This window comes from Panthera tigris, chromosome A3 (assembly GCF_018350195.1).
Source record: "Panthera tigris isolate Pti1 chromosome A3, P.tigris_Pti1_mat1.1, whole genome shotgun sequence".
Lineage (NCBI taxonomy): Eukaryota > Metazoa > Chordata > Mammalia > Carnivora > Felidae > Panthera > Panthera tigris.
This window is the reverse complement of record NC_056662.1, coordinates 124,014,934-124,031,531: the sequence shown is the minus strand read 5'-3', so window position 1 is coordinate 124,031,531 and position 16,598 is coordinate 124,014,934. Positions and strand designations below refer to the sequence as shown.

The following is a 16,598-nucleotide window of genomic DNA, read 5'->3' as shown; positions in this document are numbered from 1 at the left end:
TCCAATGTTCTTTTTCTATCTCAGAATCCTACTTGGAATACATTATGTTTAGTCATCTTGTTTCCTTAGGCTCCTCTGGTCTGTGATGATTTCTCAGTCTTTCCCCATTTTTAATGACCTAGACAGTTTTGAGGAGTACTGGTCAGGTATTTTGCAGAATGTCCTTCAATGTGGGTTTGTGTGATGTTTTTATCCTGCTCAGACTGGGATTTTCAGAAAGACCATCAGAGAAGTGAAGACCTCTTCTCATGTGCCACATTAGGGGTACGTGATATCTATGTGACACCGGTGATGATGCTAGCCTTGATCACCTAGACAATGTGGTGTCTGCCAGGTTCCTCCACTGTAAAGTGACTTTGCTTTTCACCCTTTCCATAGTCTACTCTTTGGAAGTGAGTCACTAAATGCAACTCACATTCAAGTTAGGGGGGCGGGGGACCAGCCGGGGTAGTGTCTAAGTAATTCAAATACTTCTGTAAGGAAGATTTGTTTCTTCTCCCCCATTTATGTATTTAAATAATCTATTTTAGATCAGGTTTTGCTTGTGGACACTTATTTTTATAATTTGGGTTACAATCCAATGTTACATCATTTATTTTGTTGCTCAAATTGTTCCAGTTTTGGCCATTGGGAGCTCTTTCAGGTTGGCTCCTTTGTCTCTTTGGCATGCCCCCATCCTTTTGTTTGAGACTTCCTTACTTTCTGCCACTATCAGAGGCTCCAGGTTCATCTTGCATTTTTCCCACCCTAGTCCTAGAATCAGACAGCTCTCCAAGGTGCTTTGTCTTCTAAAAAATGATTAAGTTTTTCACACGTAACAAATATTCTTAGCATTTTGCAGCTCAATTAATCTCATACTTCTGAATTTGTTTTGGGTCAAATGTTAAATTTAAGATAAAGTACTGGTTAGTATCATGCTGCTTATTTTCATTTTCCTCTTCCGATCCATCCTCTCCCCTTCTTTACCCTACACTATGCCCTGGAAACTATCTTCTATGAACTCCATCATGTGGGCTGCCTTGCCTTCTAGTTTCCAGCTGGGTCTGGCCAATAGAAGGCACCAGCAGGTGGAGAGATGGCTGAAGTTCTCCCTCCCCAAAGCTGTCTCTGTCCAGCCAGTCAGCAGAAGCTGCGCTCCCACAGGACAGTCTGTCTTGTATAACCACAGCCCCAGTGGGTTCCAGAAACTATAATACTTCCCTATCTTGCCCACCATTGCTAATACCTGGATGCTTGCCTTGTCAACCCTTACTGAACCCCTTAACCTTGCCCACACCTCTGTAATAAACCCTTCATCAATCTGTTTTCAATTATTCTTTTGTGTGTGCCATGCGTTTCCTGCTGAGACCCTGACTGTTGGGAGTATTTTATTAATTATATATAGTATTCTAGAAAAGCTTTCTGGTTCTAAAGTCTCCACACTAAAAACACCTCCTTTCATCTGGTTTCTAAAATAAAGTGGCTATGAATACATGCAAGAAACATATTATACTTCAAGCTACAACAAAACTATTTAGTAAAAACAGCCTTTTTTTTTTTTTTTTTTTTTACAACTGCTCATAATACTCACCTTATAATCAGGTCGAATGTTTGCAAAATATATAAAAGAATCAACAGCTAGTGCAATTTTCAGTCCTCCTCCTTCCCAAGATAGTGCAGACATCTGCTTTCCAGGAACCTTCAAAGTACCCAAATGCTGAAAAAAATGATTATATTTAACCTAAAGTATTGCAATTAAATAAAATATAAATTACCACCCACACCACTTCACAGACATCAAGAGTGGCATAAAAATTATTTTGTGAAAGGTTACCACTCACTTCATAATCATTTTCCTTGAATTTTTATAATGAAAAACATACATACGATAGGAGAAATTTATGAACAATAACCAAAGAATTCAGTATCAAATTTCATCAAATCTAAGATTTAAAATCCAGAGATTTAAATATGCATCTTTACTTTTATGTACAACTCAGGAAAGAAAAAAATACATTGTTAATTAAAATAGAAACTCTGACTATACGATGTACCCCAATTTTGAAGTTGTTAAAAAAAAAAACAACCGCGCCTCCTGGGGGTGCCTGGCTGGCTCAGTCAGTGGAACACGCGACTCTTGATCTCAGGGTCGTGCTTCGAGCCCCACGTTGGATGTAGAGATACTTAAAAATAAAATATTTTTTAAAAAACTGTGCTTCTTGGAATCAATGAATTGTGGCAGTAAACACAATGCTTAAGGCTGGGCTCTCTTTCACCCCCCACAGCCAGTGGGTCAGCAGTCCCATCGCTTCCACTCACATCCATTCTCCACTGCCACGGCCTCTTTTCCTGAGTGAATGATGGTAACAGTCGAACTGCAATTTTTACCTCTCACCTCCTTCCTCATTCCCAGCCTCCATCCCCCAAATTCAATTCTTCATTTTACTGTCATAATTACCTTTCTGGGACACAAATCCAATCATGTCCTACCCTGCTTTAAAAAATGTTTAATAATTTTTAAAAATCAATAGCTCCCCACCATCACATTCTTTAGCAGAGTATGCAATGCCTCTTCCCATCTGGCCCAAAACCATACTCTTGGGTTCAGTACCCCACGATCTGGCCATAATGCTTGTGTTCTCACTCATGAGAGGACCACTATGCCTCCAGACCTTTGGCCCAGATAATATCTCTTCTGCCTGAAATCTCCCTTTCCTCCCCCATCCTTACTCTCCCTTGCCCTACTGGAGCACCGCTCTCCATCCTCCAAGACACAACTTTAATACTGCTTCCTGCCTTCTCCCTCCTTCTGTGGGTCCAGAGAATTCAGATAGTGAGCGACCTGAGCCCTAACTTCATCATGCTTATATCTATGTCCCTACCCCTTAATGGACTGGTTGGTAAACAGGTACTCAATAAATATCTGTTAAGTATATAAATGTATCATGCATCCAAATTAATGTCTTCAAATATGACAACATGCTTGATACTTTTAATTACAACTATACCAAACTTACAGTTTTCAATTTAACATAGCACATTTTATGGCTGAGTTAACAGTGAATAAATGAATACAAAGACATTTTCAGGTGGTCATAAAAAAAGAAAATATTTTAAATCTATGCTTTTTTGACCTAAGAATTTTAATAAGTTGTACCAGTATCCTCTGTTCTTTTTTTTTTAAAAAAAATTTCTTAATGTTTATTTATTTTTGAGAGAGAGACAGAGCATGAGCAGGGGAGGGGCAGAGAAAGAAGGAGACACAGAATGTGAGGCAGGCTCCAGGCTCTGAGCTGTCAGCACAGAGCCCGATGCAGGGCTCAAACTCACGAACTGTGAGATTATGACCCAAGCTAAAGCCGGACACTTAACCAACTGAGTCACCCAGGGTGCCCCAACGGTATCCTTTGTTCTTAAGCAGATATGCTCGAAAGTCAAATTTAATGTATTAAACTCCATTTTGTCAGGAAAACGGATAAGGGTAAAGATGTTTTAACCTAGAAAGATCCACTCTATCTGTCCTGCTGCCTGTAGGAAACCAAAGGGAGAAAGCAGGCTCTCATGACAGCACTCTTTGTACTGACAGCCTGCACTGGAAGAATAAGGCTATCTCCCCACTCTGCAAACCAGCCAGGTGATGGCAGCAGCAAGGAGAGATAAGCTAACTTGTAGTAAGCACAGTGCTAGGCATTTTCTCGTTGTTACCTCCTTTAATTTTTGCAACAGTGCCATGAAGTATTACCTTTATTTCAGAACATAAGTAAATTGAGTCTCAGAGGTTAAATAAGTTCGCTAAGTAAAACTACACTGCGGAAATGGAATTCAAAGCCAAAGCCAGGCCAACCTGACTACAAATCGCATGCTCTATTAGCCCTTTCCATGTCTGAGACTACAGTATAAAAACCAGAAGACTGTGGCCTTCAGGATCAAAAGCAAATTGCTTCTTGAAGTTTCCTTAAGTTTAAATCTTTAGATAACCTCCTTCCAAGTTATCTTCATAACATAAATCCACAGTAAGTCCCCCATATATTCACTCATTCAAAAAAATACTAAGTGACTAATATACCTCGAGGAACTATGCTAGATACTTTTAATTACAACCATACCAAACCAACTTACACTTTTCACATGAACACATAGCACACTGTTTTGCAAGGTAAAACAAACAGGCCTTAGGATCCATGTTTGTCTACTTAGAGAAGGCCGAGCTAACAAAAATAAGCAGATGAAACAATATAACAATAAGCCAATGAGACAAAAACAACCAATAAAGAACATCAATTAAAAAGGAGGCTGCAACCATTGAAATAACTGGAATTCAGATTTTTAATAGTTAGGAACCTTGAGAACTATACTTCTGTTTTCCTTAGCTTTTAACATCTACCAGAAATATTATCAGGTAGCAATGTAGGGAGAGTACCTACTCTCTACATCACACTCTACTGCGTATTTTGAGATACTGATACAAAAGCATGAGCTGACACCATTTTTTTCTTTCACAGAAATTATTAAAATATATTTTTAAATATTACATAAAAATATTAAAACAACTGGGGAAGGCTTTTGTACAACAAAAACACATATTATTGAAATCTATGGTGAATTTATAAAATCCAACAGGGACTAAATGGAACCTAGAGTTAGAAAATAAAACAAGTATAAAGTTATTAAGCTTAGTTAATATTAAGTTTTCATTTCCTAAATTCTTTAAAATTCACAATATATTGGGGAGCCTGGGTGGCTCAGTCAGTTAGGCGTCTGACTTTGGCTCAGGTCATGATCTCGTGGTTGGTGAGTTCAAGCCCCGCGTCGGGCTCTGTGCTGACACCTCAGAGCCTGGAGCCTGCTTCGGATTCTGTGTCTCCCTCTCTCTCTGCCCCTCTCCTGCTCATTCTCTGTCTCTGTCTCAAAAATAAATAAAACATTAAAAAAAAATTCACAATATACTAATTCTCCTTTTGATATTTTCCATTATGACTTCAACAAAATTCTCCTTAAAAATTAAAATTTATTAATAACACTATTGAGAAGGATAACCCATGCGTTTATGAAAACAATGCTTGTATTTTAATGTAGCGTCACCTAAGATTAGTTATTAAAATAGATTTTCTTAAATTTTTGTTTAGTGTTTATTTATTTTTGAGAGAGACAGAGACAGAATGCAAGTGGGTTAGGGGCAGAGAGAGAGGGAGACACAGAATCCGAAGCAGGCTCTAGGCTCTGAGCTGTCAGCACAGCGCCTGATGTGGGGCTCGAACTCACCAGCCGTGAGATCATGACACAAGCTGAAGTTGGACACTCAACCGACTGAGCCACCCAGGTGCCCCAAGATAGATTTTCTTAAAATAGTTGATTACTGCACAAATTAAAACTGTTAGAAGTTCATGGTAAGGAGAGACAGTTATGGGTGTTTGATATCTATGTATGTTTAATACGTCACATTAAAAATCCAAAATATTAATCTGAAACAACTAAGTCACATTAAAAACAACTCAAGAAAACAGCTGGGAAAAGATACGCATTCAGATCACAGAAAAAATACCCTAAATAGGTACTGCATAGTGATTTCTTATGTGAAACAGCTGATTTTCTAAATGTCCAGAGTATAAACTAAATTCCATGATAAAATACAACTATTAAGACTTATAAGTGAGAATGTTATTTAAAGCAAGATGCCTGATATTTTTCATCATTTTTACTCAAAATGTCCCTTTTCAACAATGTGAGAAGTTTATACATTTTCCCCCATTCTTTTTTCCCCTACCACACTCACTACATATTTAAATGGAAAGAAAAAAAGACATTTACCTCACCAAATGGAGTGTAAAACTGCACAGTGTTTACATCTTTATCCTGAGTGACAACCTTCTGGGAGCCTGCCACAGCCAACACGCTGCCAGTGTGGTTCCACTGGATACTTACTACAAACATGCCAGTATCAATTAAAACGGGATCTACTCAAAAAGAAAAATGAAGTAACTGTGGTAAAATACTTAGCCTTAAGAACTTTATAAAGAACAATTTTAAAATATATTTTTTTTAATTCTCCACATTAAAAAAGAAAGAGAGAAAGAAAAATGACATACTCTGGTCGTTCTCATGTCTCATGATTTGGCACCTCCCATTGTCAAAACAAATAGCAAGGCAGGGGCAGTCTGGCTCCACATAGCCTTCTGTGCCATGGTACCAGTGAATTCCAGCAATACTGATTGCTCCGGTGACGTTCACCAAACAGTTCAGTTTCATTTTCATCTAAACAAAATCAGTTAAGTTAATACTTCATATTTTAAAACAGATCCGTATAGACTATTATAGAAAGAACACTGAAAATGAGATTTAAAAATCTGGTTTCAGATGCAAGTTCCATCACTTACTGGTTTACCAGCCCTGGACAAACCACTTCAAGCAGAGTTTCAGTTTTCTTTATTTGCAAAATAGGGATTAAAAAAAAAAAAAAACTCACAGAGAATTTATGAGACTCAAATGACAAGAGGTAAATGAAAGAACCTCAAGAACAGCGGTGTCAAGGAGAAGTCGGCTATTATCACTTACACCGGTTAAGTGCATTTGTATAATGCCCTCAACCTCACTACAAACAAAACTGCCCCATAAGTAAGATCAGAGATCTGACATAGCTCAGTCTCACAAAGCTAGAGTTTTCCTTGAGATCATGCTATCTGAGCCTATTCTATTTTGCCTTCTTTCCAGGACCTGACTCTTATCCCTTACTGTTTAAGTCTTCCATTCCTTTTACAATCTTGAGTAACTTGCTATAAAAATATCATTGGAAAAAAAAATATAGCATTGGTATCTCATATAAACTTTGGCTTCTGCTATCAGAAGACACAAAGATTTGGGGTGCCTGCGTGGCTCTGTCAGTTCAGCATTCGATTCTGGATTTTGGCTTAGGCCATGATCTCACGGTTCATGGGTTGGAGCCCTGCGTCTGGCTCTGCATTGACAGCAAAGAGCCTGCTTGGGATTCCCTGTCTCCCTCTCTCTCTGCCCCTCCCCTGCTTGTGTTCTCTCTCAAAATAAGTAAATAAACTTTAAAAAGAAGAAGAAGAAGAAGAAGAAGAAGAAGAAGAAGACGACAACAACGACGACACAAAGATTAAATTGCATATCATCTGACTCATTATCCCTCAGCTTCAATACACTGAAATCTTGTCCTTCCCAGTTACCAGGAATTCAGAACTAAAAGCATTAATTTACCTTGAAGAGACCCAGTATTTTTTTTAATTAAAAAAAATCTAAATAATTGGGAAAAAACATGAATTGAAACTTTCTTGATTACACAAACCATCATAATAAATAAATGTAACATATACATATATAATATATAACATAACCATATAAAGTTGGGTAACTAAAACTACGAATACATATATACTTACTATAAAATTCCCTTGATTATCATAAATGTGTATTTCTCCACTTGTCATTCCAAAAAGTAGGATTTTACTATCTGCAGACCATGCTACATGGCATAACTGTACACCCTTCAAGTCTTTTCCCCAAATGCGATTCCCTAAAGTAAAACATAAAACAAAATTATTTCATTAAAAGTTCAAGGTCACGATTCTCCAACAACTGCTCTAAAACTGTGTTTCTCTAAAGAGCTCTCACATTCTTCACAGAACCATGTGTTTGTTCAATTTATTCAGTCAATAAATATCTGCTAAGCACTTACTATGTGTCAAACACCCTACTAAATATTTGCAATAGCAGCTGTTTCCAACTTTCTCCCTTCTCTTCAAAACTCTGACCCAAGACCTCACTCCCAATTAGCAGATAAATTCATCTTCAACTTTGTAAAATTAAATAAACGCTTTCAAAGAAGAAATCCCTCATTCCCACTTTCAAACATTCAGAACATTAAGTGAATCCACACCGACCCTTTCTGCTTAGCCCCCCAATTACAAAGGAAGAGTTTTGTCCCCAACCAGACACCCATCTAGGGCTAATCCCTCCACCTATTTTTTGGTCTAAGCCCTTCCCAGCTTTGCAAAGATCTCCCTCTACTGATTATGCACATTTTCTCTTTCTCTTTAAACTCTTCTAAGCCCTTTCTTACAAGTATTTAAACATACTCAGATCCATCCTTGAAAACCAGCACCTCAAATAAAAACAAACAAAATAAAGAACACCTCCCTCTACCCCAAGTTCCCCTCTAGTCACCATCCTATTTCCACCATTCCTCTACCAGCCTCACTTCTTAAAAGAGCTTATGCAGGCAATCATCACTTCCTCCCCTCCCATTCAACCCTCAGTCCAACCTGATCTGGCTTCTGCCCCACACCTGCACTGAAATGGCCTTCATGAGGTTGTTAATGACCTGTTGCTTTGCTTTTTTCTTTTCTTTTCTTTTCTTTTTAACCACCCCTTCCTTCCTTCTTGGTTTCTGTGAATCTGTTTACTCTTTTATCTCCAATGCTTGTAATTCAGTATCCTTTACAGAATTCTCTTCTGCCAACCCATTAAATGTTGCAGGTTCTTATTCCAAGATGGCCCAGTTTTCCAGCTATTCCAATGGTTTAAATTACCATCTACATGCTGGTGATTCCCAAAATTATGACTCCAGTCCAGATGTTTCTGAGCCACAAATGTATATATCTAACTACTTGGCTGTCCTACAGCATAACAAAGTCAACATGTCCATAACTGAAATCTTCCTTCAAAACCAGTCTTTCTCCCACATCCCTTATTTCAATGGCATCACCATCCACCCAGCTGTCAAAGTTAAAAACCTGGCTATTCCTCTGGACACTTCCATCCCCTCAGCCCCAAACTCATCAATAATGAGACCCCATCTATTTTACCTCCTAAATATCTCTAGCATATGTCCACTTACTTCCATCCTCTTTGTCATTTCCCTGGTTCAGCTACCATCCACCATCACCTCTCACCTGAATTACCATATCAATTTCCTAAGTGGTACACCTGCCCCATCTTTCTTTCCTTCCTCTGCAATCACAGAGATGCTTCCAAAGAACAAACCTGATCACCCTGCTCCCATTCTTAAAACCTTTCATTACTCCCTTAAAGTTAAGTTCAAACTTCTTAGATAACTTACAATCTACATGATCTGTCTTTACTAATGTCTCTAATTTCATCACATACAACTCTTTTCCTTTTAGTATTATAGTACACTGACTCTCAAATTTTTTTCAATACCCTAAATATGGCTAAGTTCAACCCCTGTGGACCTCCTCAAGTGCTATTCCTTAGGCCTAGGACATTCTACAAACCCACATTCCTGGTGGCTAATGCCTCAGCAGACATCACTTCCTCCAGGATGCCTTCCCTGATCCCTCCAAGTCTGGCTTAGATACTTCTACTACATGTTTGCTGTATTTTCCCATCTCAGCACTTATCACAAGGCACTGTAACTGCTTGGTTACTAATCCACCTCTCCTGCTCTAGATCTGAAATACTTTTTATCATACCTAGTGCCTAGAACTACAGCTGTCACTTTATGAATTCTCAGAAACATTTGGGGAATAAATGAAGTTACAACAGAAAAAAAAAAAACAAATGGAAAAATGAAAATCAGGGGCGCCTGGGTGGCGCAGTCGGTTACGCGTCCGACTTCATCCAGGTCACGATCTCGCGGTCTGTGAGTTCGAGCCCCGCGTCAGGCTCTGGGCTGATGGCTCGGAGCCTGGAGCCTGTTTCCGATTCTGTGTCTCCCTCTCTCTCTGCCCCTCCCCCGTTCATGCTCTGTCTCTCTCTGTCCCAAAAATAAATAAAAAACGTTGAAAAAAAATTAAGAAAAAAAAAAAAAAAGAAAAAAAAAAATGAAAATCATTTTGAAATAAATTATTTCTCTATAGAGAAAATTTCACATTAAAACAAAGGTACAGACCCTCGGAAGCCCCAGTGTTAGCTATGAATTAAATTTGAAAGACCTAAGTTTTAAAGCTGCAAAACACATGTAGCAATAACAGATTCAATTCTATTAAAAAATGACCAGATGATCATTTCGCAACATATAAAAATATCAAATGATTATGCTGTACACCTAAAACTGTTATATGTCAATTATACTTAACAGTTCAATTTTTTCAAAATAACCATAGATTGTTATATCTCTATATACTTGAAAGTAAATCTATGTATTTATAATACAGTCTAATACATACAAAATAAGTTACATAATTAGGCAGACATATTTAAAATAATCCTGAAAAATTAATTTACCTTTTTCCTGTGTCACTGTAGGAAATTTTTTAAAAATAGAATTTTTACTTGGAACACCTGGGTGGCTCAGTCAGCTAAACATCCAACTTTTTTTTTTAATTGTTTTTTAATGTTTATTTATTTTTGAGAGAGATAGACACAGTGCGAGCAAGGGAGGGGCAGAAAAAGAGGGAGACACAGAATCTGAAGCAGGCTCCAGTCTCTGAGCTGTCAGCAAACAGCCTGATGCGGGGCTCAAACCCACAAACCATGAGATCATGACCTGAACCAAAGCCGGACCATTATTAACGGACTGAGTCACACAGGTACCCCAGCATCCAACTCTTAATTTCGACTCAGGTCATGATCTCACAGTGCATGAGATCAAGCGGCACCCCCCACCCCTGCATCAGGCCCTGTGCAGACAGCACGAGCCTACTTAGGATTCTCTCCCTCCATCTCTTTCTGCCCCACTCCCGGCATGCACGCATTCTCTCTCTCAAAATAAACAAATAAAACATTAAACAAATAATAAAAATAAAATAAAAAACAGGGTTTTTTTACTTGAGTATACTTAAAAGTAAATGTTTCTTGAATGTTATTAAATTGTATATCAACCATTTTCTCTGTGTTTTTCTGTCAGAAGACTAACATATGATAATTAATTAAACCTCTAAAGATAAAAATGCCAGCCAAATCCTGATCTCAGTTCTGCGTGCAACAAAGTATTACCATCCACTGAACCAACTATCACAGCCCCGTCTTCATACACAATGCAGATCTTCTGTCCGTCAGCATTCCAGCTCATACTTCGAACCACTGATTTATTTCTGTTGTTGATCATCTCCTCGTACCAAGAGCCTATTTGCACATACACACACAAAAAAAATTACAAGTCAAAACTTTCACATTTGAGTTGAAAACATTCCACAAAATACACTGTGGGATAAATGAGTGCAAAATTTTCTACAACATGAGACGTTAAACAATAAAACCTTCAAATCCAACATAAACAAACAAAAAATTAGCTGAGGCCTTGACCAACAATTGCTTCAAAGATTATCACAGAAAACACAATAAATGCCCATCTTTTCTCTCTTTCTTCCTTTCTGTCCATTAAAAAATAAAACTCAGGACGCCTGGGTGGCTCAGTCAGCTGACCGTCCAACTTCGGCTGGGTCATGATCTCACGGTTCGCAGGTTCGAGACCCGGATGGGGCTCTGTGCTGGCAGCTCAGAGCCTAGAGCCTGCTTCAGATTCTGTGTCTCCCTCTCTCTCTTCCCCTCCTCTGCTCATGCTCTGTCTCTCTCTCAAACATAAATAAACATTAAAAAAAAATTTTTTTAAATAAATAAAACTTTATTTGCTTTTGAAGGGCCAAAACAACTGACTTTTCTCAAAGCCTAACTTTTCCCACTTGAAAAACTTCAGATGATAACCAAAGAAAAAAACAAAATAACCACAATAATTTTATATGTATGCATAAACTCTCCAGTCATTAATTACAAGTATATTGAATATCAGCATATTAGGTAAAAACTCTAAGCCTGCTTGACAAAAATTGTCAATAGTTCAAATCACTTTAGTGATTTCACATCACTAATGCTGAAAGACAAAACATTCATGTACACAGGGCTGGGGTGACAGGTCTCAAGGTACAACCAAATGTGAGGCATGAAACACAAGGCCATTTTGGTATCAGGAATCTGGCCTGCAGCCAAGCAAATAACCACGTAATTTGGAAGAACTAGTTGAGCAGGCATTATCAGAGTCTGAACTCAGGACCTGAGAAGACCCACAGAGTAAAAATACAGCTTATCCTCATCTCCTATACTCTCACCTTCCATCCCTACACACACATATACACACATAAACCTTGAGAAACATAAATAAAACTCAGGTACCAAATTTTTCAATTAAGAATTTTTAAATGGTATACCCTGAATGTTTTCAAAACACCACACATGAACTAAGGTACTCTTCTCATCTAAATATGAGACCCCAAGAGATCATGTATTGTGAGTTATTTTTCTGATAATAGTGATGTGCCTAAATTAATCCTTCTCTTGCTCTGTCTTGTAGGCAAAAGGCACAAATCATGAGCCAGTAGAGCAGAGATAAAATCTGTATCCATGAAAGAAAGGATGCTAAATGGCTCAATAAGGGGAATGAATTATTGCCTCTGACTTCTTAATGTTTTTATGTACTGGACCAACTCTAGCCACTGATCACACAGAAAATAATTCTTATCAGAAACCTGGCAAAAAAAAAGATCTCAAGTAGAAACTATCCAGCTAAGGGTGTAAATTCATTGTGGAGATAACCAACAGTCATCTAATTCACTTTCTTCATGCAAGGTCACAGCTCAAAAAAAAAAAAAAAAGTTAAAAGGAAAAGTAGGCAGCAATAAATCCAGAAATATTACCCCTGTGAGGTCAGGATGAATTCCTGCTGCTGGTTAAAAGGAGTCTATTTCAAATATATTGTTTCCCCCATTCAAATACTGTGATCCGGACTCTAATCTGTGAAAGATTACATAAACTCTCCTAGTGTACCTTTATATAACATCCAAACAATGATAAGCCCATTTTGATCACTGGTAGTCAACTTCTGATATTGTTCATTCCATGTTACAACTTGAACCGAACCTAAAAAACCATAAAACAATTCAGAAACTAAAAAAAGGCTACAATTTTAAATTTGTATTTTTATAATAAACACCAACAGCATGTTAAAATCAATATGGCTCCTGTGCAACTAAACAGGATTTAATATCATTCCAAAATATTCACAGGACGCAGTCACTATTATCACTCATTTTCTACAACAATGTGTGATACTAATTTTCATGTTTGTTCCTATTTCAGGCCAGCAAAGGCACCTATTATGGTCAAATGCAAAAGCTGCCATATATCTGATGACAGAAACAAATATAAGTAAGATTTACCCAAATGGCCTGATTCCCAAGGATTATAATTCCCAAAGGACAATATACTACGAACTTGGGGTTTCTTTCCAGGGGTGTAGAGGTTGTCTGTGGTTGATATATGCCCTAATTTCTCTTCTTTCTCCCTCTTGTTTTCCATTCTATTAGTAACACACTCTTGAACATATCTTAAGCCTCTGGGTTATATGAACAACTGATTCTTTTAGTTTTTTTAATCTCTAAATGCTTTAATGTATATTTCATAAGAAGACATTCTCTTTCATAACCATATTACAAATTAGGAAATTTAACACTGATATAATATTATCTAACCCCGGTCTACATTCAAATTTTATCAACTGTCCAAATATTGTCCCTTATAGATACTTGTTTTTCTCATTCCAAGATCTAGGATCATAGAGTGCATTCAGTTGTCGTGTCTCTTTAGTCTACTTTAATCTGGAAACATGGGATAGATTCTAAAAAAGGATTATGTCCTACCCATAGACAGCAGTATTTTTTAATATATAAAAGAACTACTCAGTTTTAGATTTATCGAAGATGTTGTTTGATCATGTAAAAGTTGTTGAAGGACTCTAAGCTCAATTAACTATGGCTCAACAGAAATGATTACTTTAAATATTATCATTATAAAAAATGATATAATTTCTGCAATAAGTAGATGGTTTCTCAATGTCTAAAAATAAGACCATTCAGATAGGATTTTAAAAATTACATGACTCACCACTATGACCTTCTAGATTCTGATTCATAGAAAGGTTACTAGGGACTGCAAGACCTCTCAATTTTGCATCATCTAGGAAAAAAAGACATCATGGCAAATACATTAAAGTAATAGATTATATGACTTTGACATTTCTTGCTTATTTTGAAAGGGGTTACTATTCCTGGATGATTTTAGAAAAAATTTTTTAAGAATGCCTCATTCTAATCTATTTTTCTCATGGTGGAAACATGGACAGTAATATATACCCCCTTGCAGAGATATTATTCTGACAAAATAAAGCAAAATGTATTTTAAAAACATTGCTTACCTAGTATATGAAATATACTGGTAATTATTATTACTGCTATTCCTTCCCAGAAGATCACAAACAGAAATATTTACGATATATAGAATGAAAACTCTAAAGCATAAGAGGGCTCAGAAAGTAAAGACTTTGGAAACTGGTTTTTACTACATTTTGCAGAATCTTATATTCATTCATTCATTCATTCATTTATTCAATGAATGTCTACATTGTGTTACGCACTGTGGAAGCTTCCGAATATAAAATGATAAAATAGTTAAGGCCTCTCCCCTAAGAGAGTTTGTAGTCTACTGAAGGGACAGATATTAAACACACACTCACCCACCCACATAAATATATATGCATATATGTAAAATCATAAATTGAGAAAATAAAGCCATAAGAAGAGACAGTAACAGAGGGAGACTGATTTAGATTGGAGGAAGGGAGAGCCAGGGAAGGCTTTCTGGAGAAAGGAGGAGGAGGAGTCCAGACTCAGAAATACCAAGTGCAAAGACCCCACGGGTCAAGTGTAGAGGCTCTGAATCCAAAATGTAATTTGCTTCAGCCCTTTATCTTACAGAAGAGTGAACTAAAGCCCAAAGACAGGGCTGAGGTTCCAACTCCAATCACCTTACCTACATCTCCAACTTAGATCGGGGGACTGTCTAGCTCTCCATTCTACAGCAACACTAGGGATGCTAAAGAAATGTGAAGCTGCTATGATTCCAGAGAACTAAAAAAAGACAAATCAAGCTGTAAACACAAGGAACTTATAAACAAAAATGTTTTTAAACATCTCATTTTCTGTTCTCCGGAACTAGGTCAATAATTATTAACATATCTGATAAGCAGAAAAGATGACACCAGCCTCCAAATGTGACAAAATGTGAGATTTTGTGACCTTATTAAAACTCAAATTGTCGGGGTGCCTGGGTGGCTCAGTCGGTTAAGCATCCGACTTCGGCTCAGGTCACGATCTCGCGGTATGTGAGTTCGAGCCCCGCAACGGGCTCTGTGCTGACTGCTCAGAGCCTGGAGCCTGTTTCAGATTCTGTGTCTCCCTCTCTCTCTGACCCTCCCTTGTTCATGCTCTGTCTCTGTCTCAAAAATAAATAAATGTTTAAAAAAATTAAAAAAAAAACCCTCAAATTGTCATTTTTCTTAAACTCTAAATAATAGAGCAGAATAAATAGACATAGCACAAGGCAATGTAGTGACTTAGTTTGCATTCTTCATTCTTTTTCATTTTCCATCAATAACTTGAGTAAAAGCCATTTGATATTTACATTCGATGTTCTCTGAACTTTACTGCAAAAATACTCTATAAAAACAGCACTGAATGTTTGGAGTCTTGTTTGTTTGTTTTTCATTTTAAAAGAATTAGAACTGCATAGTGACAAATACCAAGAGCAAATCTCACCGAACAAACGATACTAGGCTATTTTCCATCCAGTTCAAACACTTGGGCTTGCTTTCATTTACCTGTCTGTGTCTCTAATTTCAAAACTTTCAGTAATCCGTCTTCACCACCACATGCTATGAATCCTTGGTCCTTGTTCCAAGATACACATTTCAGCTTTACGTTATCGGGAATGGCGACCTGAAAAACAACCACAGCCACTCTCACAGCTTTTCATGGAGGAGTTGGAAAGTGAGTTACAGATGCAGGCTGAAGAAATCCCCCCAAGAAATAAAAAATGGTCAGCCTTGCAGAGAGTGTACTGTTAGGAAAATGGGCATGGCACGATCCCCTGAACTGCCCCGCGCCCTACCATTTTCCAAAGGACGGCGGGGGGGAGGGGGGGGGGCACACAAGAAGGACACTGACTGCAGAGGAACCCAATGGGAGAGTCACCTGGGAAATTTTAAAGGAAGGAAATGGGGAAAAGAGGTATAAATCCATACCATTGATCCATATTCCCTTTCCACACTAACACTTAGGATACCCTTTTGTTATTACTTTTCTCTCGCCCGCCAGCCCATGACGATCCAGTGAATTGAAGTCACCTGGATCAACAGGTGGAGAAGGAGCGGTAGGGAAGCACGCAGTGATCTGTCCTGCTGAGGTCCCCAAAAAGACTCAGGCAGGGGGCAGGAATGGGAGAGAGTCGTGCGAAAGGGCTGTTGGCTCCGCCGAGAATTATCTGGGACTCGGGACCCGAAGGAGGAGGTCCGAGGCTGGACGAGGCAGGAAGGTGCGAGGTGGGAAGGCGAAGGATGCGGGACAGGATGCGGGATTCGCCTGCAGGACGCGAGAACAGAGGAGGAGCTAGGGCGTCAGCGGGAAAACTCACTTTCTTGCTCAGGTAAAAGAACATCCTGGGAACCCCGAGAAGACGACCCCAGCCGTCCAGGCCCGCCAAAGGAAACCTTTTTCTAAGTCTCCAGTCGCGAGTACCAGAAGCTCTTGGAAGCGCCTGTCGCCCTGACAACCACCGCCGCCCAGGCGCATCCGGGGCGCTGAGAGACACTTCCG

General features: G+C 38.4%; 1 protein-coding gene across 2 annotated transcripts in view; it reads right to left on the bottom strand.

Moving 5' to 3' along the window:
• Positions 1-16,544, bottom strand: part of WDR35 (WD repeat domain 35) — a 59,386-nt gene extending 42,842 nt beyond the window's left edge. For both annotated transcript variants that reach the window (XM_007080714.3, XM_042982451.1), the window contains exons 1-9: positions 16,417-16,544; positions 15,605-15,722; positions 13,834-13,905; positions 12,718-12,810; positions 10,894-11,022; positions 7,377-7,510; positions 6,066-6,231; positions 5,788-5,933; positions 1,571-1,696 (exon numbers count right to left, since the gene is read on the bottom strand). In XM_007080714.3, coding sequence (XP_007080776.1) covers positions 1,571-1,696; positions 5,788-5,933; positions 6,066-6,231; positions 7,377-7,510; positions 10,894-11,022; positions 12,718-12,810; positions 13,834-13,905; positions 15,605-15,722; positions 16,417-16,440 — 1,008 coding nt within the window. In that variant the 5' untranslated portion in view covers positions 16,441-16,544. The remainder of the gene's footprint in view (positions 1-1,570; positions 1,697-5,787; positions 5,934-6,065; positions 6,232-7,376; positions 7,511-10,893; positions 11,023-12,717; positions 12,811-13,833; positions 13,906-15,604; positions 15,723-16,416) is intronic.
• Positions 16,545-16,598: the final 54 nt, after the last annotated feature.